This window comes from Bos indicus, chromosome 13, assembly GCF_029378745.1.
Source record: "Bos indicus isolate NIAB-ARS_2022 breed Sahiwal x Tharparkar chromosome 13, NIAB-ARS_B.indTharparkar_mat_pri_1.0, whole genome shotgun sequence".
In the NCBI taxonomy this organism is placed as follows: domain Eukaryota; kingdom Metazoa; phylum Chordata; class Mammalia; order Artiodactyla; family Bovidae; genus Bos; species Bos indicus.
The window spans coordinates 54480519-54503427 of record NC_091772.1 but is presented as its reverse complement, the minus strand read 5'-3'; the positions used below and the strand labels follow the sequence as shown (position 1 = coordinate 54503427).

Below are 22909 nucleotides of genomic sequence, written 5' to 3'. Positions count from 1 at the left end.
TACTGCAGTGGCCTGTCCTTCCTTGCCTCTGCCCTGGCCACCCTGAGTGGTCCTCACAGCAGCCAGGGTGATTCTGTGACCCTCTGGGGCTTCCAGTGTCAGAGCCCTGGCTGGTCTCTAGCTGACCACCAAGACCCATGAGCCTGCCCTTCCCCACTGCTTTTGTCCCCCTTCCTGTCCCCTCACCCACCAGGCTCCTTGTGGTCCTGGAGCTGCCCTGGACCTCTGCCCACCCCACCCACATGCCCTGCTCATTCTCTGCTCTCAGACTTGATGCACAGGTCTTGGCAGGGACACTTCCCAGCCCATCCCATGGCAGAAGCCACCCTTCCCTGCCTTCTCGGTTTCCTTTCTGTGTTTTGTTCATGCACAGCTCCAGGAGGTAAGCAAATGACAAATGTTCCCCATGGTACAGCTCTAGGTTTTCATATAAAATCACCATCAGGGACTTCCCTGGTGGTCCAGTAGTTAAGAATCCACCTTCCAATGCAGGGAACACAGGTTTGATCCCTGGCCAGGGAACTAAGATCCCACAGGCTGTGGGGTGAGTAGGAAGTCCATGTGCTGCAGCTGCTGAGCCTGCGTGCCGCAACTAGAGAGAAGTCTGTGTACTGCAGTGAGAAATCCTGCGTGCCACAGCTAAGACTCAACGCAGGGCTTCCCTGGTGACTCATTGATTCAAAATCCACCCGCCTATGCAGGAGACACAGGTTGAATCCCTGATCCAGGAAGATCCTACATACCATAGAGCAACTAAGTGAGTGCACCACAGCTATTGAGCCTGTGCTCCAGAGCCTGGGAACCATGACTACTGAGCCCAAGCACCACAACTACTGAAGCCTGCATGCTCTAGAGCCTGTGCTTCACAAGAGATGCCACCGCGATGAGAAGCCCACGCACCACAATGACGAGTAACCCCCACTCATCACAACTAGAGAAAAGCCTGTGTAGCAACAAAGACCCAGCACAGCCTAAAGTAAATAGACTTTTTTTTAAAAAAAAGACCCGATGCAGCCAAAAATAAATTTTTAAAATCATCATCAAAGCTCCTGGGGCAGTGGGTGGCAGTGAGCTGCCAGGTAGAATTTAGCAAGGATTATCACACTTTCCTCAGTCCTGGGTTATTTGGGGGAGCACTGCTCTCTCCACACCGTCTTTCTGTCCCATTGAGCATCGTATGGGTGGAAGAAGTGCCGTCTGCTGCTAGCATGTGTGGAGCAGGGCAAGCCAGGCCTGCGGTGAGCACCACTGCACAGAAGGAGCTGGGGGAGGGGTAAGGCCAAGGCCAAGGGGTAGGGCGTTTTAGGTTTTGTTCAGAGGGCCTCCTCCTTGTGTGACCTGGCCAGGTTCACCAGGCTGCCATGTGGAGGATGGATCCGGGGGGGTGGGGTGGAGGTGGGGTTGTGGGTGTGTGAAGAGGCAGCAAGTACCTGGGAGAGGCAGAATTGCCCAGAATTCCACTTGCTGCCTCTCTGTGGCTGTGCCCACCACCCCTGGGCGTCAAGGCTTCTGAAGTCATGAGAATCCCCCCAAGAGCGAGGATCCGGGGATCCGAGGGCGGGGCCTGGCACCTGACAGGAGTCAGAACACGGTCTCCTCCGTGGGCTCTGGATCGCCAGGCTTCCTTCCCCCTGCTGCTCCAGGGTCCCGGGGCCAGAGCCCACCTTCAAAGACCCATTTTGAAACTGGTTCCCTTCCAGTCTTATTCCCTTTGCAGTGGGTGAGACCAACCCCAACTCTCACCCGAGGTGTGCACAGCCCTGCGAGGTGAGAAGGCCCCGGCATGCAGGCTGCCCGCCAGGATCACCGCCGGCTCAGCCCCTCCAGAGCCCCATCCTTCCGGCTGGCTGCAGGGGAAGCGCCCTCGCCGTCTGTCCCGGACGTCCGCGGCAGCCGCGAGGAGGCCCCGGGGCGCGCAGGGGTCTACCCCGCCCGCGGGAGCGCCAGGCCCGGCCTCCCCGACGGATGTGAGTGGGGCGGGTACCGAGTTGCGGGCCCCGCCCTGCCCGCCCGCCCCCCGCGGTGGCCGTCCGGGGGCGACAAGTCCTGGGAGCGCGCCGGACGGAAGCGCCGCTGGGACTGACACGTGGACTTGGGCGGCGCTGCCCGGTGGCTGGGCCGGGCGGGAGCGGCCCCGGACACGCTGCGCCCGCGCCGTCCACGCCCGATGCAGCCGCCCCCAGACGAGACCCGCAGGGACGCGGCGGAGGACACCCAGTGGTCCAGGTGAGGCCGAGCGCTTCGGGGGATGGTCAGGGGAGGGTGCGGGCGTCCTGGGTGGAGACAGCTCCCGCCGGCGGCACCTTTGCTCCGCCTAGGGGCCACGTACCTCCCTGCTGCCTCCCTTCCATCCAGGGCCCGGTTCCCCAGTGCCCTGTCTGCTCTCTGCAGTCCAGGTCGGGTCTTGGTGGGATGGGAGGGCTGGGGGCAGGGCCTCCCAGCTCACGACCACACACGTTGACAGGCCCCAGCCCCGACCTGTGCCCACCCACCTGAGGGTCGCCTGTAGGTGCGCAGTCAGTGGGCTGGGGGCAGGGGGCTACGCTGGAACCTGCAGCAGACACTGACCCCTGCCTTCTGTGCCAGCTGTGTGATGCACACAAGGTCCCCCGGGGGTGGGGGTTTACCGCACAGGGAGACCTTGGGCAGGTCATGGCCCTGGGCTGGGGGCTCCGCCCCGCAGCGTGACTCACACAGTGACCAGGAGCGAGCAAGAGGATCCCCTCCGGTTCTGGGGGGCTGAGGTCCCCAAGTCATGAACGTCAGGCCCTGCCTCCCCTGACATCCCCCTGCCTCCCCTGAACTGGCCCTGCTTCCAGGGCCGGTTCACCTCCACTTCTGCATCCTGTGGGCCTGCCTTGTGCCTTCCCCTTCCCCAGCCTCCCAGAGCCAGTCACAGGAAGACCTGGGGAGCCAAGGGCTCCCTGGGGACAGGGCCCAGGGACGGGGAAGCTCAAGAGCCCAAATCACTCACCAGGTGCCAGGTGCCCAGGAGGGCTGCCCACTGGGTGTACCTGCCTCCCACTCACCTGCTCCCTCCCCACCCTGCTGGTTGTCTAGGCGAGGCCTCCTCCCTCAAGCTGACCCAGGAGCCCTGACCCAGAAGCCAACCCAAGTGACAGGAGCTTTGCAGGCGGCTGGGCAGAGGGCTGGAGCTTCTAGAGAGTCCTGTTGCTTTCTAACAGTCTGCCTTTGCCTTCACCACCTCCTTCCCTCCCTGCCTAGTTTAGAAAGGAGCGCCTCCAGGCAGGCAGCAGGGTCCTGGGTGGAGTGGTGCATACCCTGTGTGGATAAAGGTGATGAGAACTGTGACAAAGGGTTGTGGCGACTGTGCGGCTGCTGACTGCCGTGTGGACCACCCAGAGGCAGGGCCGTTCCTGGGACACACCTGACAGGGCAGCCGGCAGCCTCAGCCCCGCTTCTCTCTGGCCCTTGCCCTCTGTCCCCAGCAGCAGGCACAGTTCCCTTTTCTGAATCAAGGGTCCACGTGACCTTGTGTTTGCTCAACCATGGGTGCTTCTCAGGCATGGGGGCCTTTGGCAGGAAGCAGAAGTTTCTAGAAAAGTTGAGGGCATGGACGAGACTCTGGACTGGGCAGAGTGAAGGGATGAAGGTCTTCAGACTTTTTATGGCTGATCCTGTCATGACCTTACGTGTTCCCAGCAAGCCCTGCCGGAGACCAGGATTCTGGGTCTGGCGTTCTGATCAGTCGCCACATCTGGGTCACCTGCACCAGCAGACTTGCTGGTTCTGTGTCCCCAGCACCTGTGGAGGATGTCCCTTTGCCCGGCCAGCAGCACTGCCTGCCAGCTCAGGGACAAGGCTGCGGGTCCTCCAGGGCCCTAGGAGGAAGCCCATAGCACCCGGCCTCCCAGCTTCTGTGGGGGGTCCCCATTCTGGCACCTTAAGCTCAGGGCCAACCAGTGATCTGGAAGCTGATGCCTTTCCTGACCTCTCGGTGCCTTGTCAGCCTTCCAGAGTAGGCTAGTCTCAGCCGGCTTTCCCCAGTTTCCAGCTGGACTTCCCACCCAGAGAGCAAACAGAACCAGGCTCCTGGAGCGCTGGCAAATTGCATCCAAAGGAGGGGCAGGTGTGCTGGGGGGCGCGGTCCCATCTATGCAGGTGACCCTTCGTAGCTTTGGCCACAGAAAGGAACAAAGCTTCCTTTTTAAAGGCACCTTCCGGCTATGGCTGTTCGGGGAAGTTAGAAGCCCTGCTCCCCTGCGCCTGGGTTTGCAGGGCTCACCTGTAGGCTGTGGAGGTCACCCTGCGCCAACCTCTGAGGCTCATGCACCTGTACTCAGCAGTCCTCTGCCCGCTCCTGCCGGCTGGCCTGCCATGCCGGGCTAGGAAAGCAGGGGCAAGAGGGGGGACTGGAGGTATCATTTCCATGGTTGGAGCCGCAGAGGAGACAGTCCCTGAGCTCCTCTGGGGGTCACTGAGCCAGTGCCTCCTGTGGCCTCCTTGGCCTTCCTGATGCCCCTCCCCTGTCCTACCCTGACATCCCACTCACAGTCTGGTTCTGTAAAGAAAATTAGCATTTGGGGCCACTAGGCCCCAGGAGAGTCCTCAACCTGCCCTGTGGGGTTCTGCCCCTGCTTTGCCTCTTGAGAGGGGCACGCCCCATCAGCCACTGTGCTGCTATCCCCACTTCTGAGTCACTCCAGTCACACTTTGCCAACCAGGAAGGAAGGTGGGGGCACTATGGCCTCTCCCTGATCACTAGGCAGTTTCCAAGGGGGCACCTGCCCCCAACCAGTCGAGTGGATGGCTCCTGGGAGTGTAGAACGGCGGGCCTTCCAGCACAGAACACTTTCCCACTGGACTCATAGGAAGCTCTAATATAAAATGCAAATTGCCACAGAGTACTGCCCAGGAGCCCCATCCTTGCCCCTCCTCAGGGCACCCAGAGACGCAGCGTGAAATCTGTGGTCCAGTGCACCCAGGGAAACTGAGGCCCAGGGAAAGGGGGTCTCCCCTAGTCAGGCTGGGGCCCAGAGTGCACCCAAGTGTCTCCTTGGGAGAGTTGCTCATCACATCAGACCATTCCCTTCGTCCAGAGCTAACAGCACTTTGGATGGTAATTCCCAGACTCCTAACTGGCAAACACAACCCTCTGGGGAAACAGGCTGGGCTTATGCCCCTCAAGTCCCCTCGAGCGGAGGTCTGTCTCCACTGGTGGGATTGCAGGACCCCACAGCCTCCAGCTGTGGGGGCAGCAGCTGGATGATGTGGCCCTGAGCCTCCCCCCACCCAGGGCCTCTGCAAGCCTGAGACACAGAAAGGCTCCCCATCTCGTTTCCCGGCCTGTGGGAAAGTGCACCAAGTTGCCAGGGTGAGCGGAATGGGGTTGGGGGAGAAATGCTGGGAGGAGGTGGATGCTGTTTCCAAGGCTCCCCCGGCCCCACCCCCCCAGTCAATGGCTCCTTGTTGAGGCTTCGGGTGCTGGCAGTCACCTTGCTAGTCACTGACCTGTGAAGGAAACAGGCGTCAGGGGAACAAGCCCATTTTCACCGAGGAAACTGAAGCTCAGGAGGCCCGGTGGCTGGGCCTGTGTTCCCCCCGCAACGTGGCTGCATTTTCCCCAGGTGGCAGTGGCCCTGACCTGGAGATAATGGACATGGCCCATAGTGCCCATTTACCAGGCTCCTGGTGCGCGTGACGCCCACTGGTTCAGGGCACAAAGTTGCACTCAGGGCCTCTGAGGTCTCTTACTCCTGGGAGGCGTCCAGGAAAGTGCTCTGGCCCTCCCAGGGCCGGTCCTGTCCTTACCCTGGACTGTCCTCCAAGGCGGCCTCAGCCTGGGGGGATGCCACAGGGAGGGGGTCTGCCCCCGTGTCCATAGATGGAGCCCAAGCTTCTGCTGCCCTTGGCCCCTCTTGCTGTTTTCAGGTCAATGCCCAGCGAGGCAGCCGAGGGAGCCCCTGCCAGGTCCAGACAGGGGTTCAAAGGTTTGAATGGGCTTGGGGCACCAGGTTGAGACTCCAGGGTCCTGGCTCATCTGCCAGGTTTGAGGTCCCTGCCGTCCTCTGTTCCTTTTTTTTTTTTGGCGATGCCACTGCATGCCTTGTGGGATCTCAGTTTCCCGACCAGGGATTGAAACCCACCTCCCACCCCCCCACCCACCACTCCAGAGTCCTGATCACTGGACCACAGGGGAATTCCCTCTCTTGGACATGGGTTTGGGTAGACTCCAGCAGTTGGTGATGGACAGGGAGGCCTGGCATGCTGCAGTTCATGGGGTTGCAAAGAGTCAGACATGACTGAGCGACTGAACTGAACTAAACTGTTCTGAGAACTGCCCATGCACTCCTGCTGACCTTGCCTGCCCAGTGGCCTGCCCAAGGCCCTACAGCACTGATGCCTTGGCCCCTTTCCGCCAGGCCTGGGGGTGCGGGGGGGCAGACTTGAAGCCTCTGCCCTGTCTCCTCCCCACAACCTGAGCAGCATCTCACTCCCCCGCCCCCCGACCTCACCCCTGCTCTAGGAGAACCCTTACCCCAGTTAGGCAGGTGAGCCCAGGTGTAAGCAGGACACCCAAGACACCCCCTCAAGGCTGCCTCAAGGCCTCCCCACTCTCCTGACCTCCCCCCACCTCACCCCTGCCCCAGGAGAACCCTTGCCCAAGTTAGGCAGGTGAGCCCAGGTGTATGCAGTATCCCCAAGGCACCCCAAGGTTGCCTCAAGGCCTCCCCGCTCCTGAACTCCCCACTGCTGTGACCCCTGCAGGGGATGTCTCCACATTGCACAAAGACATCACAAGTCACTAGTGGTGCCCCCCCTCCCCCCACAGAAAGGGCACTGAGGCTCTTCTCTCTCTCATTTAAAAGTCCCACCACCCCTCTCTCATTTTTAAGAGCAGTTGTAGATTGGATCAGGAAGATCCTCTGGAGGAGGGCCTGGCAACCCACTCCAGTATTCTTGCCTGGAGAATCCCATGGACAGAGGAGCCTGGAGGGTTACAGTCCCAAAGTAGGGTCTCAAACAGTTGAACGTGACTAAAGTGACTTAGTATGCACGCACAGATTTACAGAGCCACCGTGAAGCCAGTAAAGACTTCCCTGTGCTCCACACCAGAGTCCCCCTTTCACATCCCAGATCAGTGTCCATTTGTCACTATCCGTGGACTGCCGTGGACAGTACTGCCACCAAGCCACACTTGCTTGGGTCCTGCACTTCCCCCTGATGTCCTGGGATGCCTCTTCCCACCCCACCTTGGACCAGGGTCCCATAGGCGCTGAGTCCCTGGGCTCCTGTCTCTGGCTTCTCCTGATTTGGTGACTGATAATTGAGGAGTTCTGGCCAGGAGTTTGGAGGACAGTCCCCATGTGGATATTGTCTGGCAACCTTCCTAGGAGGTTTGGGCTGCCTCCCTACTGCCCAGGCTCCTCCAAGGGCCCTCTGGCCTCCACGGCATGCTGGCCATCTCACACCACTTTCCCCTGTCCCCTGCTGAGCAGACCCAGCTTTCCTGGGGGCCTTGCAGGGGCACTGCTCCTACCCCCTCTCTGCCTCAACTGGGGTCCTCGTGCCAGCCCGTTGCCCCCTTGGCAGGTTACACTTGGTCCACCGAGTGCCCGTGTCCTGGAGCACTGGATCTCCCCCACCGCAGCTCACTGCCCTCACTAGCCACTGTGTGCTCCCACCTCCGCTGTTTCAGGGACCTCATGCGTCATTTCTAGCATCTGCCTGTTCCTCCCAGGAGTCACCAGACATGGATAGGTGGGTGTTCAAGAGGTGGCCGAGCTGTCCCTCACATCAGCCTCTCTCTCCCCAGGCCTGAGTGCCAGGTATGGACAGGGACACTGCTGTTGGGCACGTGCCTGCTCTACTGCGCCCGCGTCAGCATGCCTGTCTGCGCCGCCTCCATGAGCCAGGACTTCGGCTGGAACAAGAAAGAGGCCGGCGTCGTGCTCAGCAGCTTCTTCTGGGGCTACTGCCTGACTCAGGTGGTGGGCGGCCACCTGGGGGACCGGTAATCCCCGCCCCCCAGGCAAGGCTGGGAGAGGGGGCTCCTAGGGAGGGAATGTGGGGACTGGGAGACCCGAGGTCCGAGTTGGGGTGGGCTGGGCCAGCACTCAGCTGTCTCGGGGTGCTTGGCTCCTTGGGGACCCCGCCTGCTCCTCAGCAGGATCCCCTAGTCTGGCCCATCCTGGCAACCTGGCTGCGCGGTTCCTCATGGCCACCCTCTTGTTCCCCTTGCAGGATCGGCGGCGAGAAGGTCATCCTGCTCTCGGCTTCTGCCTGGGGCTTCATCACCGTGGCCACTCCACTGCTCGCGCACCTTGGCAGCGCCCACCTGGCCTTCATGACCTTCTCTCGCATCCTCACCGGCTTGCTCCAAGGTAGGGGGCCCAAGCGCAGCAGAGCAAGGGATTGTGTGCACATGTGAGTGTGTGCGTGTGTACCTGTATATATGGGCGGGTATTCAGGCAGGTGCTCCTGAGCAAGCATACGTGTCCTCGTGTGGGGCCCTGTGTATGGTATGCCTCAAACTCTGCCCCAGATCACAGAGGGTGCATTAACACCGAAGGCTGTTGCTGGTGAGGCTGCTCCTGGTGGGGCAGGTGGTCAGCGGAGGACCATTCCCACTGGCGCGCAGCCAGCTCTGTCTCACATCCCTGCCCCTGTGTTTGTGCTCTGATGCCGTAGCACCCAAGCACTTTCTGTTTTCTAGAGTCACTTCACAGGCTGGCTGGCACGTTCTAATGTCACATGTCCTCCTGCCACAAAGTCTGCTCCAGGAATCTGGTGGCCACCAGGCCGCCTCGTGGTGCTGTCAACTCCACCACAGGGGTGTGCCCAGTTGGAGGCCACACCCATGCTGGCTGGGCCAGCGGGCAGAGGGATGCCAGCATTCCCAAGACCTCTGGGTCTCATGCTTTGGGGACATTACGCTTCTGGAGAGAGGCCTCCTCAAAGACCTCCGGGGGGCAGGGGGAGTTGGTGGCAGGGTCTCACGCCCTCCCTCCGGGGGTGGGATGACCTTCCGAGCTCCTGCCCTACCCCAGCCTGGCATCTGACAGGATACACCCCCTTCCTTACCATATCTCCCGCTTCCCAGAGCCCAGGCCGGGGGTGGGCTTGCTTCCAGCCCACACCCCCAGGATCCCAGACATCCTGGACTGGGCCTCTACCTGCTTCCTGATCAGCCCCATCAGCCCAGCCTGCAGGTGGTCCTCGTGCTCCAGGCAGTCCAGCACCTGCGCTCCTTCCAACTCACCCCAGTGACCATGGCTAGTACTGTCTGTCCTGCAGCTGAGGCAGGACTGAGCTGTGTGACACCTGGCTGGGAACTGCCCACTGGGCACCCGGCTGGACGGCCGTCAGCTCAGCTGTTTCTCCCCATCCTCCTCGGAGATGGAAGGACTTCTCTGTGTGGCCTGTTACAGTGAAAAGACCAGGGGTCCAGGGGCAGTTCTCACCCTGAGTGACCAGCACTTGGTGGGGGCAGTGCTGGGTCCCAAAGGGAAGGTGGGGACCATGTCCTGTACCAGTGCCCAGCCTCTGAGCTTCTCCTGGGTGCTTTTGCAGAAAAACCCAGTGTAACAGGCAAGAGTTGCAGGCCCCCAGTACAGTTTTTTTTTTTTTCCCAAAACTAAAGTTTGAAATAATTATGGCTTCACAGGAAGTTGCAGTGCAAGGTGCAGTGAGGCCCCGAGCTGCCCCCCGCACCCCCCACCTCCCTGCAGTGACGTATCCCATAGCTACAGGGCAGTGTCGCAGCCAGGACCCGGCGCTGTGGTCCCTCAAGGCCGTTCAGGTCCCACCTGACATTTGTGCACCATGTGTGTTAGTGTGTGCACTTGTCACGTGTGTGCATGATCACCCGTGTCGGTGCCAGGACTCTGAAGCCCTGTGGCCTTGAGAGCTGGCGTAGGCCCCCTCCGCACCCCGCCAACCGCCCCAGCTGAGTGTCTCCTTAGCCAAGTGTCAGGAAAAGCCCACATCCACTGTCCCGGGGGTGATGCAAGGAAGAAGGAGACCTGGGCTTGGATAATCACCCAGAGCCCCTGGTGCTTCCAGCCCATCTCTCATGCCTCGACCTGCTGCCCTGGTGGGCCTCGTGGGCCAGCTGGCTTGGGACACAGCTCCACATGGCCCCTTCCTTTTCCACCTGCCCCAGGGGTTTACTTCCCTGCACTGACCAGCCTGCTGTCCCAGAAGGTGCGGGAGAGTGAACGAGCCTTCACCTACAGCACTGTGGGGGCCGGCTCCCAGTTCGGGTAAGTCCCAGCCTGGGGCTTGTGGGGACAGGCCACTCGTGTGAATGCCACAGGGCGATTCAGGTTCAGTGATGGTGACACATGGAGGGTCTGCTCCTGGAGGCACTTGCTGCCCAGCCACCCCGCCGCCACCACTGTGTTTGCTCTGTCCCCCTGGGGCCAGTGGCAGATGAAGTGGGCTTTGGGGCTCTTGCCCACTTATATTCCCTTCCTTCTGCACTGACAGAACTGGATGGGGGCCGTCCCCATGGGGGAGGTGGCCTGCATTTGCTTTAGAGGGCACCCATCGTGGTCCAGTCATGACAGATCTGATCCTGTGTCCCTCCCCACTGCATGTCCCCCAGAGCACCAGACCCTCCGTGGGGTGTCTTGCTGTCCTAATGGGGCTTCACAACCCCTGGGTTCAGGGCTTCACTTCACTGCTGCCGAGTTCCAGGCAAGATTGCAAAGGGGCCAGGGGTGCCTGTGGGGGTGCTGGGAGCTGCCCAGATGGAAACCCTGGGTGCCCAGTGAAACGTGAATTTCAGAGAAGCAGTATGAAACAAGTCACACCAAGAAAGGTTCATAGTGCATCTGAAATCCCGTCTCACTGGGTGACCTGGACCTGTTGGGTGGGAGCAGGTAGAAGGGAGACACAGGGAGAGACCATGCCCAGCCCCCTCCCCTCAGATGGGGAAATGGAGGCTCAAAGCAGAAGACAGCCTCCACGGGCCTTGGTGGGAAGCTTTTTCCTTCTTTTTTCTTCTTTAACCATCTCCTGGTCGAGCCTTGGCAGACGAGGGGCAGTGGGGAGAAGCTCCTGGACAGACAGGCCAGCCTGTGGCAGGGAGGCCCCCAGGACACAGGATCAGCAGGACACAGGGAGGCAGTTGGGTTTGGAGGTTGTTTCTGCGTTTAGAAGTCTTTTTGAAATTTCATTCTCTCTGATAACAAGGAGCTGAAAACAGTGTGGAGGTTTTATATCAGCGAATTCTTGTCACCACTGTCTTCTCATTGCCTTTTTTATTTTAAAAAGATTCACATGCAAATGTGGGCCAACTGAAGGCCTAGTAGGGAGATCCTAGAACAAAGCAGGGCCCCTGTGCCATGTCATGGCTGCGTGGCTGTGCCTGAGTCCACCCTGGCCCATGGCATCAGAATGCCCTGCCAGCTCGCACCCCTAGCATCCCGCACAGACCCTGCCTTCTTGGGCAGCTGCTCACAGATGACAGGGTGCCCTGTTTTCCAGGGACTCAGCTTACACAGGGTGGGGTCCAAGAGGCAGCTTTGGCCCCAGTGAAGCGAGGGTTCTGGCCACGCCCACTGTCTTTGCAGGACACTGGTGACCGGGGCTGTGGGCTCCCTGCTCCTGGACTGGTACGGCTGGCCGAGTGTCTTCTACTTTTCGGGTGGACTCACCCTGCTGTGGGTGGGTTACGTGTACAGGTGTCTCCTGAGTGAGAGAGGTACGTGCCACTCCCTGGGGAGCTTGGGAGGCCTGGTGCACTCCTGGTGCCTCGTCCCCTCCAGGGAGGGGCCACTGAACCCCGAGAGCAGGTGGGCCCAGTGACCCGGGGCTGTGGCTCTGCCCTCCAGAGAAGGATGCTCCAGGTAGAGAGGACGCCTACTCCCTGAGTCTCATCTGGGCTATGGTCAAGTCTGGGGACTCTTGGATGAATGCAGACGTGCAGGGGCCACTCAGCCGGCACAGGCAGTCTGCAGGGGAAGTGGCGGCCTCCGGTGACAGGAGTGGGGCCTGGGAGGTTTGAGGGCTCGGGGGACAGATGGTCAGCACTAATGTCTACCCCCGAAGGCAAGTGCTGCTGAGCCCAGGCACTGGCAGAGAGGGTATACAGCCCCCACACACAGCCAGGGGCCCACAGGCTGCCCCCAGCATCTGGTCTCTGGGAACAGGTCCATCCTCCCACCTGGATGGCTTTCACGTGGACCTGCCTCCCCCTTCAGATCTCATCCTGGCCCTGGGCATCCTGGCGCAAGGCCTGCCCGTGTCTAGACACACCAAGGTGCCCTGGAGACAGCTCTTCCGAAAGCCTTCTGTCTGGTGAGCGGGCTGTTGGGGGGACAGGGTTTGGGGACCTGGATCCACCACCGCAGGGGAGCAGCCGGCATGGAGGCAGCTCCACTCTGGGCTCCCCACTCTCAGCCCCTGGCCACCCTGGTGTGGGGACGGGCTCCAAGTGTGGATGCTGAGCCTGGCGCCCACCTCCCAGGGCAGCCATCATCTCCCAGCTATCTGCGGCCTGCTCGTTCTTCATCCTCCTCTCCTGGCTGCCGACCTTCTTTAAGGAGACCTTCCCCAGCTCCAAGGTGGGTTGGCCACCAGGCAGCTCGTAGGGTGGGGGGCACCACAAGGCATGTGCAGAGAGCTGGGTTCCTTCCACCCAGGCTCTGGCAGTTCTGACACCGTGTGGCTCAGTGCCAGAGCCTGGGTGCACACAGGAGAGGCCCAGCTGCTGCCCTGTCTGCCCACCCCACTGTGGACAGTCCTTCCTGGGGTTGGGGGGTATGCAGGGTTCCTGATGTGGGCACAGATGTCCTGCAGTCAGCCTGGCTGGCTTCACCCCAGTTGCTCAACCACCAGACCTCCCGGTCTGGTGACCAGGAACTTCGGGTCACACACTCTGGGCAGGACGCAATCCCCAGCTCTGCCCCCACCCTGTGGGGAGGCACGAGGGAGGTCCTTCTCACAGGGGAGACAGCACCAGTAGTGCTCGGTCCGTGTCAGGGATGGACTAGGGTCTGGGAGGCCGGGCTGGGAGGCCTAGCCTGTGGGCAGAAGAGAGACTTACTGCGCAGTGGTCATGGGCAGCGGCCACCCCACCCCTTTGTCCTCTCCAGATGGCCAGGTGCCCATTCTGGACACCTCTTAGGTCCCTCCACTCCCTCCCTCCAGGGCTGGGTCTTCAACGTGGTGCCCTGGCTGGTGGCCATTCCCGCCAGTCTGCTCAGCGGGCTTCTCTCTGATCATCTCATCAATCAGGGTGAGCCCTGGGGGAGGGGAGGGGGGCATCCCTCCTGGGTGCCGCTGTAGCAAGGAGGAGGCCATACCCCTGAGGACTGGCCATGATGTGGGTCCCCGGTCCAGAGAGCCAGCCCCGGGGGCCCTGGTGCCCGGCTTCTGGCCTGACAGCCAATGCCTGCCTCCAGCCTGCCACCTCCCTAGCCTGTTCCCCATGAAGGGGACATAGTCACCGTGGAGCAGTCGATTCTCCCACCTGGGTGCTAGACGCAGTCCCCCTGGTGGGATCAGACCACAGACCTGCACACCCATGCCCTGAGGATGACCGCTCGCAGGCAGGCTCCCCACGACCCTGCCCTACATGGCCTTAAATGTCAGTCTTGTCCTCATTACCAAAGGAACCACCCACTCACTGAGGGAAAAGTAGAAAATTTGCAGAAACACAAAGAAAACATTTTGTAATCACTGAGGGACTTGCTTTGCCCGGCCTCTAAGTGCACACACATACACACTCATACACGTGTGCACGTGGCTCAGATAACGCAGGCTGTCCCCCGTGAGCCCAGCCCAGCCCTCCTCTCCCTGCGGCCCTGTCGGGTGGGACCCCTCTGGATACCGTCGGGGGTGGGGCAGCACAGATGGCCAGTGGGACACTCTGGTCTCCCCCTGTCCAGGTTACAGGACCATCACCGTTCGGAAGTTCATGCAGGTAGGAAGGTCCTGAGACCGCTCTCTCCCGACTTTCTCCCGCTCTCACCGTTTTGCTCCTGGGGCCCCTGACCTAGAAGGTGGCCAGTGTGGTACAGCGGCTGGAGGGCTCCCTGGGTCAGCTATGGGGACTGGTCTGGCCGACTGAGGCCCTTCCCTGAACCCCAGTGCTCATCGACTGGGGCTTCTCTGGCTGCAACTAGCATGGCCAGCTGGTTAGTGTAGCCTTGTTCCGTGTCCTCCGGGCAGGCCCAACCTGAGAGGGAGCCCCACCCACTCTCATTCAGGGCAGCCCAGGAAGGCCCAAGGCTCCCGCCGCGTCCCCGCTTGTCTCTCCTGCAGGTGATGGGCCTCGGCCTGTCCAGTGTTTTTGCCCTGTGTCTGGGCCACACGTCGAGCTTTTGTAACTCCGTGGTCTTCGCGTCAGCCTCCATTGGCCTCCAGACCTTCAACCACAGGTGAGGGCCGGGCGCCTCATCCTCCAGAGCCCCCCATGCCGCCTCTGGGCTCCCGGGTCCTGGGTGCAGGGGAGGAGCCCTGTGATCTGTGGTGCACGTGGAGGGTGGGCAGTGACAGGCCCCCACGAGTGAACCACAAAGTGAAGAGGAATGGAGCCGGTGAGGACCCAGGCTTTTTGGGAAAACGAAGCGGTGTTTGGGGAGGGGCCAGCAGAAGAGATGCTGATCTCTGAGAAGCATCCTCTGAGCCAAAGGTGGGGATCCAGCCTCATGTCCCCCAACCTGCACTGCAGCTCAGGGTTTAATCAGGAAAACAGCTCTGAATTGTTCTGAGTTGGAACTTGATGTTGTTTTCCAAATTATTGGGCAGCAAAGCGTGTGTGCGCTCAAGCAAGCTTGCCTCCCGTCTTATTTCATCCTGGGAGTGGGTCCCGTGCCATCACCACTGCTGAGCTGGGGCTGACCTCCTGGTGTGGTGGGCAGGCCTGGCTGGCCTCTGGGATCCAGGTGATCAGAAGAGCTACGGCTGACGTGGTGGCTGGCAGCCATCCTGTGGTCACTTGCCCTCATTCTCTCCTCTTTCCCGCAGTGGCATTTCCGTTAATATCCAGGATCTGGCCCCTTCCTGTGCCGGCTTTCTGTTTGGTAAGGACCACAGGCCTTCCTTGAATAGGGAGTAGCTGCCGCTTCCTGCTCAGGGCCTCTAGGGCCTATCCTCGGGCAGGTGGGCTGTAGGAGAGTTCCAGTGGGCTTCCACTGACCAATCCTCATTCTCCCTGTCCTATTCCAGGCGTGGCCAACACAGCTGGGGCCTTGGCAGGTGAGAGGTGGGCTGGGATCCCCTGCCTGCGGGTATCAAGCTGCCCCGCTCCGTGTCCTCTCACCCTCTGCCTTAACCCATCAGGATGGGGCGTGGTACCCCTCAGAGGGTCCCATAGTGTTAGAGCAGTTGCGGGGAGCTCAGACCCTGGAGCTAGCCACGGGGCGAGAATAGACCTGCCTTCCATGGTGACATGGAGCCCCTGCACATGTGCGGGTCCTCAGAGGCTGAGGACTGGATTGCAATGACAGGGCTGGTGCCCTCAGGGCCCCTAGCTTCTCTCCACAATGTCCTCGCAGGGGCTGGACAGCCTGTCCTCAGGCCGGCCTGTCTGTCCCCCAACCGGCCTGTCCCCTCTTGCGGTACAGGTGTAGTGGGCGTGTGCCTGGGCGGCTACCTCATTGAGACCACGGGCTCCTGGACGTCTGTGTTCAACCTAGTGGCCGCCATCAGCAGCCTGGGGCTGTGCACCTTCCTTGTGTTTGGGAAGGCCCAGCGGGTCGACCTGAGCCCCGCCCATGAGGACCTCTAGCCTCCCTGACCTACATCCCTGAGGACCTTGGGCCATCAGCAGGGAACCTGGCCCTGCTTATGGGCCCCTTTGCTCCTGGCCCTAAAGGGAGGGAGCCTCAGCCCAGGGGGGTGTGGCCTGCTTCCCCTGCCCATGGGGGTCGCACCCTTCTTCCAGTTAGTGAAACTTCAGTGTGGGTGGATTAGTATCTTTAGTAGCAGTAGCTTCATGACAGACACAGTCTATTCTGTGTAGACTCATATGTGCCCCATGCGGGCATCCCTCCCTGGGGTCATGTTGGTGCAGGGTGGGCGGTCAACTGGAGTCTCCCCCCAGAACCCCCTTGGCTTTGTGTTTCGGCACTGGGGGCCAGATCATGCTCTGGAGGGGGCCGTCCTGTGCACTCTAGGGTCTTTAGCAGTATCCCTGGCCCCCACCCACCAGACAGGCCCCTAGTCCCAACAGCCAGCCCTGCCTCCTGACATAACCAAGTGTCCCCAGAGGACCTGTCCCTGGTGCCCCTCCTGTGAATCCCTGGGCACTGCTGATGGACCTGCTCCCCTAGTGCCTCGTGCGGGTGTGCGGGCCCCCCTCCTGGGCAGGACACACCCTGAACCAGTGAAACCCCCTGTCCTCCTTGTCTTTCTCCCTCCCTGTTTACAGTAGAGGGACCAGTTGTCTTACAGATTAATAATAGACTCTGCAAGATGTATCTGTAGAAAAAAGAAACTGTGAGAATATGGAAAATCACACCAAAGCCTTATTTAAATTATGACTATTAAAAAAATTATGACTATTAAACTATTTAAAAAGAAGACCATTATGTCATTTAACTCTCTATTTATAAAAAGAATAAACACATGTTAAAGATTTATTTCATTCATTTGAGGAAACCAGCAAAGTGTTACAAACTGTTCAAGGAAAACATCACGAACAGACAGACACACTGACCCATGTGGGTGCTGACACGAATGCGCAAACACCTCTGAGGTGGGCCTTCCTTGCTCCGCCCCAGACAGACCCTGTCTGCGCATCTGGGTCAGAGCCTCTTGGCGGTGCTGTCCTCTGTGCGGATTCCAGAATCAGACAAATCCTAATTTTCCATGTGAGCAAAGATTTCCCCCGACAGCCTCCCCACCCCCGCTTTTGATCGGGAAGAATCAGATTCTCGATTACAAAGTGAGTCTGGCCTCTGTAGGTTTGGCCTGATTGTTTACAGAGACGCAGCAAGAATATGAATTTACCATGAAGGCCTTTCTGTTTGCTCGGCTGGGGTTTTTCACGAGAACCTTCAGGTGGAATTCCAGGCCGTGCTGTTCTGAGATGGGAGCCCAGCCCAGAAAGTTCTCCCACAGTGGGGTGCCCTCCTTAGGACCCGGGACGCAGGACAGCTATGGGCTTGTGGCTGTTTATGAGTGCCGCTGTATGTTACCTTGTTGGGCAAGCATCACCCCCATCTCCTCCATGACTTTCTCCTCCCAAATAAGAACTGTCCCCTCCTTGTCAGACCCTGGCGTCCACCATCTGTGTTCTGTCTCTATGACACTGACCCCTCGAGGCCCTCTTGGGAACCCGTCCTACAGTATTTGTCCTTTCATGACGGCTCATTTCGCGAAACATGATGTCCTCACTGTGCATCCGTGCTGGATCATGTACCAGGATTGCCTTCCTTTTTAAGTCCAAGTAATATTCCATCGTATGGATGGACCATGTCTTGTTTATGTCTTCATCCGTCAGGGGGACACGGGCTGCTTCTACCTCTTGGCACTGTGCATTCACTGCTGTAAGCCTGGGAGTAAGAATAACACCTTTGTCTTTGGTTGTTCAGTCACTCGGTCGTGTGCTACTCTTTGCAACCTCATGGGCTGCAGAAACACTGGGCTCCCCTGTCCTTCACTATCTCCCGGAGTTTGCTCAAACTCATGTCCGTTGAGTTGATGATGCCATCCAACCATCTCATCTTCTTTCACTCTCTTCTTTGCCTTTAACCCACAGCGAACTGTAAACTCTTGGAGAGACTGAGAGAGATGGCCCTGCCTGTGGGAACACAGCCATCCCATTTGGTGTCTCTGTGCTTGAGTCCTGAGGGATGGGGGCCCAGGGCACTCATGTAAACTGGGATCCCAGGCCTCCTGGATGCTGAGTCTGATTGGACTTCTGTCACGGCCTCACTGTCACCGCCTCACAGGACAGGAGAGGGAGGAGCCGGGGTGGGGGCACTGGGCCTGCTGTAAGCAGCTGGGCCTTCTCCTCCCATCACGGCTGTTCCTGGTCCTGAGTGTCCTCTGGGATCTGGGTACAGCCCCACCCCTTCCCAAGGCCAATGCTGGGCCCTGGAATGGGCTCCTTGGATTCCAGGTGAAAGCATTTGCTGGTGGGCAGGCCTGGCCCTGGCCATGTGTTATCTGGTGCAGGGAGGCCCAGACATGGCCTCACCCCTGGGTGGCCTTGGCAGGATCCCAGAGCCAACACTGACCCTGAGTGCAGTGGCGGGGAAAGGGGGGCAGGCAGGGAGCGGGCAGGCTTCTGCAGGGTCACCAGACCCTAGACACCAAACCTGCTGTACCTTCACTCCCGAGAGGAGGGGCTCTGGATGCCCAGGGCCATGAGTGTGCATTTGTGCTCGGGGTGTGTGAGGCGGGGAGTTGGGGGGAGGGGGGCGTGCGCGTTTGCCACACGTCTATGCCTGCACCACCCGCGGCCAGGAAGTGCGTTGGGAGGACCAGGCTGTTGTTGCCCCCGCAGCTGGCCGACAGAGGGCGCCGTCCGACAGGGCTTTGTCCCGGCCCCCCAGAAGCCGACCTGGCTCCTCCCTGGGACGCTAGGTTGGGAGCTGAGGGATCCAGTTGGCCACCAGTGCACCGGCGCTCGGGCCCCTCGGCTCCGTAGGAAGGGATAAGTTGGAAGGATGTTCCAGGAGTGAGGATGCACAAGACTGGAGCCTGAGGCAGGAGGGGGACCCAGGAGTGGCCGGGCCTGGGAGTGCGCACGTGGGGCAACTTCCGGGGGTGGGGGCCCTCTCTCACCACCTTTCCCCCAGTCTGGGTCCCTCCCACTGGCCGCCAGGGCTCCTGCACACACGGGGTTTCTGTGTCCACTTCTAATAAGAAGATGACATGCCAGCAGGACTTCATGGTTGGAGGCCCCGAGGTCCGTTCCCCCCACCCTCTCCTCTCCCCAGGGCGCACGTGTCCTCAGGGGCGGGACTGTCCCCCCCTATTCGGGACTACAGAAGTCTGGCCTCAGGTGGGGCTGGGGTCCCTCCGGTGCTCAGGATGTTGAAGGGCTCAGGGCCGTTGAAGTCCCCCTAGGTCCTGTCCTAGACCCCAAAAGCCCCACACAGGCCTCACTAGGTGCCCCACCCCACACCCCTCTGTCCCCACCCCCACCCCTACCCCCACAGGTAGGGTGCCCCTTCAGTAAGTGACTCTTTTCTGTCTTTTCTGTAAAACAGCATCTTTAACAGCCACTTAATATCTGTAATTAGCATGCTAATTAGACCCACCCCTCTGGGTTCCCCACCCCCATTCCTTGGCTTTGTCCTTCAGCCCTAGGACAGCAATGCCCTGTGGGTCCCCACTTGCCCCTGGGGACCCCTTGCTCACCTTTCCCCGGGTGGGAGGTGCGGGGGCCACCCTGGGCAGTTGGGCCACCCCCAACTCTGGGGACCAGGACCGAGTTCTTTCCCGTGTACAGTGGAGACACTACCCACCTCCGCAGCAGAGGGAGCTGAGCTGCACGTAGAAACACACTTTTAGGGAATTTGCTTTATCATGTTTAATTGAAGGCCGTTGAGGCCGTGGCATGAATATTCAGCGAGGTGGCAGGAGCCTCTTCAGACTGCAGGACTGCAGGACGCACCCAGCACGGGGCCTGTCAAAGGGGGAGCGAGGTGGGGAAGCTATTAATTGAAATAGCTTCATTAATTAGTAATTAACAGCAGAGAAATGACTGTGTCACACGTCGTATTTCAGTGGATGCCCTTCATGTGTTATGGGGCCTTTAATTAAAGGATGTGCATTTTAATTAAAGGCAAGCTTGGCCCTTTGACCTTTGGAAGACAAAAGAGGCTCTGAATTTTCAAAGAAACTGGCCAGGAGGCTGGTGCAGGCCTCAGGGGACCGGCGTCCTCTGGCTTCGGGACCCTCTGCCTTCCAGCCCCTCTGAGGCCAAGGGCCCTGGCTGCTCCTCCCTGAGCCCAGAGGCGGTGGCCATGTGGGGTCCTGTGGGGTCACAGGTCAGCACAGGAGGGGTCCCGGGCAGGAGGGCCCAGAGAGTGATGTCCGCACAGCCCTGTGGGCCAGTGTCCTGCAAGTGGGGGCTCAAAGCAGTGCCCTGAGACCTTGGGGCAGGACGGAAGACCGCCGGGCCAGTTGGCTGAGCCCTCCTCCCCATCGTGGGCTCCAAGTCTCTGTTCTCTTCTGATGCGTGTGGACACATTTTGTGAACAGAACAAGGCTTCGCACAGGGCACAGCCCAGCTCCCCGGGAGGTGTGAAGGTGGCGGTGTCCTGGGGCTGCAGGACCAAGCTCTCAGACCCGGGACTGGGACAGCAGACCTCTTGCAGGCCTGGAGGCTGGAAGTCTGGGGTTGAGGTTCCAGCAGAGGTCCCTCTCTTGTGCACGTGGATGGCGACCCCCCTACCCTGCCCCGTGTCCTCATGGGCTCGTCCCTGCATGTATGTCTTTGTCCCAATCTCTTATCAGGACAAGCAGATTGGATCAGGGCCACCCTAGGGATCTCGGTTTAAAGTTATCCCCAGCCTGGAAAGGCCTTATTTCCAAACAAAGTCATGTTCTGAAATCCTGGGGGTTCAGGATGTCAACATATGAATTTTGGGGACCTCGTTCAGCTCATAACAGTGTGGCTCCCCCACTTCCACCTTTCCTGAGCCCAGAGCCATAGGAACCAGGAGAAGCTGCCTGGAGACCTAGTGGGTACTGTGGGCTGCTCAGACCCCCTTATGGAAGGGGTGGGGTTGCTGGCGGCTCACAGCTGAGTCTCCTTCCTGGGGTTGACCCCTCTCCAGCATGGAGGGACAGAGGCCCTGCCCTTGGCCTCAGCTGGGACAACCCTAAGGAATATAGGTTCCAGAGCTCCCAAGGGGTGGTGGAGGCTTCGGTTGTAGCAGCAAAGCACCCCAATTCCTCCCCTGCTCCCCGCCTCCTCGCCCCCTCCCCAACCACTGATGCTGAGACCACCTCCATGACCTCCTGCTGCAAATTTCCACCTCAGCCTCATCTGCAGGGGCCCCTGGGCTCAGGCAGGCCCTGCATCCCAGGCTGGGGGCTCCCAGAACCCTCCCTGCTCAGGAAGGACATACAGCTCCTGCGTCTGAGACTCTCCATCTGTTAAACTAGTAGGAGACGCCACACGGTTAACTGCCCTCCAGGCCCCAGGGCACGGCGATCAGTAAGTGACAGCCCAGCCAGGTCCTGCTCCCAGAGGAGGTGGGGACCAGCCCCCTGCAGCCCATCCCTCATTTGTCTGAGGGACAGTGGAGCTGGGTTCAGGCAGCACTTTTTCTCTCTTTGGCTAAGGATGAGCTTGGCCAGGTTGGGGCTCGGGGGTGGGAGGCGCTCGCGGTGCTGCAGCACCTCAGAGTCCGGAGTCCTAAGGACCCTTAGCACCATAGTTTCCCGGAGTTCTCCCCACAGGTTGGTGAGACTTCAGGAGGTTTCTCTGTCTTCTCCCCACTCCAGTATTTTTGCCCCAAGTGGATGATTTGAACACAGACATGTCCAAGGAGCCAGGTGATGAAGGTCCCAGAGCTACACCCCCTCCCAACTATCTCCCTACTGCTGGGCTTTGCCTATTCATCAGTCATCTGTCCCTGGGACCACTCATGTTTTTATCATTTCTATTTCCATGCTTCCTTTTCTGAAGTGAAAATCACCAAGGTTAATTCTTTCTTTCTTTTTGGCTACACTGTGCAGCATGTAGGATCTTAGTTCCCCAACCAGGGATTGAACCCGCACCCCCTGTAGTGGAAGTGCAGAATCTTAACCACTGGGCCACCAGGGAATTCCCAGGGTTAATTCTTTTTTAAAAAAAAATATTTATTTTAATTTATTTTTTTGGCTCTTCCAAGCCTCAGTTGCAGCATACGGTATCTTCTAACTTTGTTGCAGCATGCAAACTCTTAGTTGCAGCCTGTGGGATCTAGTTCCCTGACCAGGGATCGAACCTGGGTCCCATGCATTGGGAGCGAGGAGTCTTAGCCACTGGACCACCAGGGAAGTCCTAGGGTTAATCCTTTTACGTGAAAAACATACACGGCTTGGCTACTTGATTTATGTCAAAATTGACCAGTTATAAAGTCCAGTCTCTGGGACCTATATCCACCTACGCTCTCGTCCTGGGCATCTACCCTCTGTGATTCAGAAGCAGCAGGACATGGTCTCAGCCTTCTGGCAGGAGACCCTCAGGGCTGGCCCAGCCTTGCTGTAACTCCTGGATTAACCCCTGCCCCAGGTCCTGCCTGCTGCTTGGACCCCATCCTGGGCCTGGTCCAGTGGGTTCCCATCATGGACTTGTCTCCAGAGTTGGCCTAATGGGCAGCTCTGGGCAAATGGGAGTGGGGGGCCGGCAGCCGCCTCCTTGTAGGTGGAGGGCCAGCTCGTCTGCTATCAGTGCGGGGTGGGCAGGATGCCTGGGCAGCCCTGGTGGGTGCCTTTCCTCCCACACTCTGTTCTGTCAGAGTGGCCACTCCAGGGCCTCGCCTGCCTGTTTACACACTCATGTCTTTGTTGAGTTAGAGACAGTCCTGTCTCTGGCTCACCAGCAAGATTCAAAGGGGTTTGAAGAATAAATGTTTTCCCAAGTTTTAGCTGACATTCAATTTTAATGACTTTTTAAACAAAGTAACTGTTAAATGTGTGTGTTTTATGGCCTCCTGATGTCTGACAGGTGTTTTTGCCCATGTGGGAAGCAGATGCTGACTGCGCCTCCCTAATAGCTCATAAATAACCAGCCCTGGGCGTCCTCCTTTGTATGTGGCTCTGCCAATGGCCAGTTTGTTCTTCAGAAGTGGCCACGCTGGCCTGTCAATCAGCTCTTGCCGTAGGCACTTTTTGGTGATTAGAAGCCCCTTGGAGAGTGAGAACTCCAAATTAGTTTTAAATAAAAAATAAGAATATTCATGCTGTTGAACATCTAAAGGTAAGAGAAACAACAGAATCCAAACCAGCCAGCTTGGGTCCCCATGTTGCTGGCGGAGGGGGCTGC

General features: G+C 59.3%; 1 protein-coding gene across 3 annotated transcripts; it reads left to right on the top strand.

The window, feature by feature from the left end:
* Positions 1 to 2029: 2029 nt before the first annotated feature.
* On the top strand, positions 2030 to 16552 carry SLC17A9 (solute carrier family 17 member 9). 3 transcript variants are annotated; one of them, XM_019972063.2, is made up of 13 exons: positions 2030 to 2226; positions 7778 to 7975; positions 8206 to 8345; positions 10127 to 10226; positions 11541 to 11671; positions 12171 to 12267; positions 12437 to 12533; positions 13120 to 13207; positions 13860 to 13894; positions 14236 to 14351; positions 14941 to 14996; positions 15142 to 15171; positions 15540 to 16552. In XM_019972063.2, exons 1-13 carry the CDS (start codon positions 2168 to 2170, stop codon positions 15701 to 15703), a joined length of 1311 nt encoding a protein of 436 aa, XP_019827622.1. In that variant the 5' UTR covers positions 2030 to 2167; the 3' UTR covers positions 15704 to 16552. The 3 variants fall into 3 exon arrangements, with proteins under 3 accessions (XP_019827622.1, XP_019827620.1, XP_070657417.1); XM_019972061.2 differs by having other exon boundaries at positions 12120 to 12267; XM_070801316.1 differs by lacking the exon at positions 15142 to 15171 and having other exon boundaries at positions 12120 to 12267.
* The last annotated feature ends 6357 nt before the right edge of the window (positions 16553 to 22909 follow it).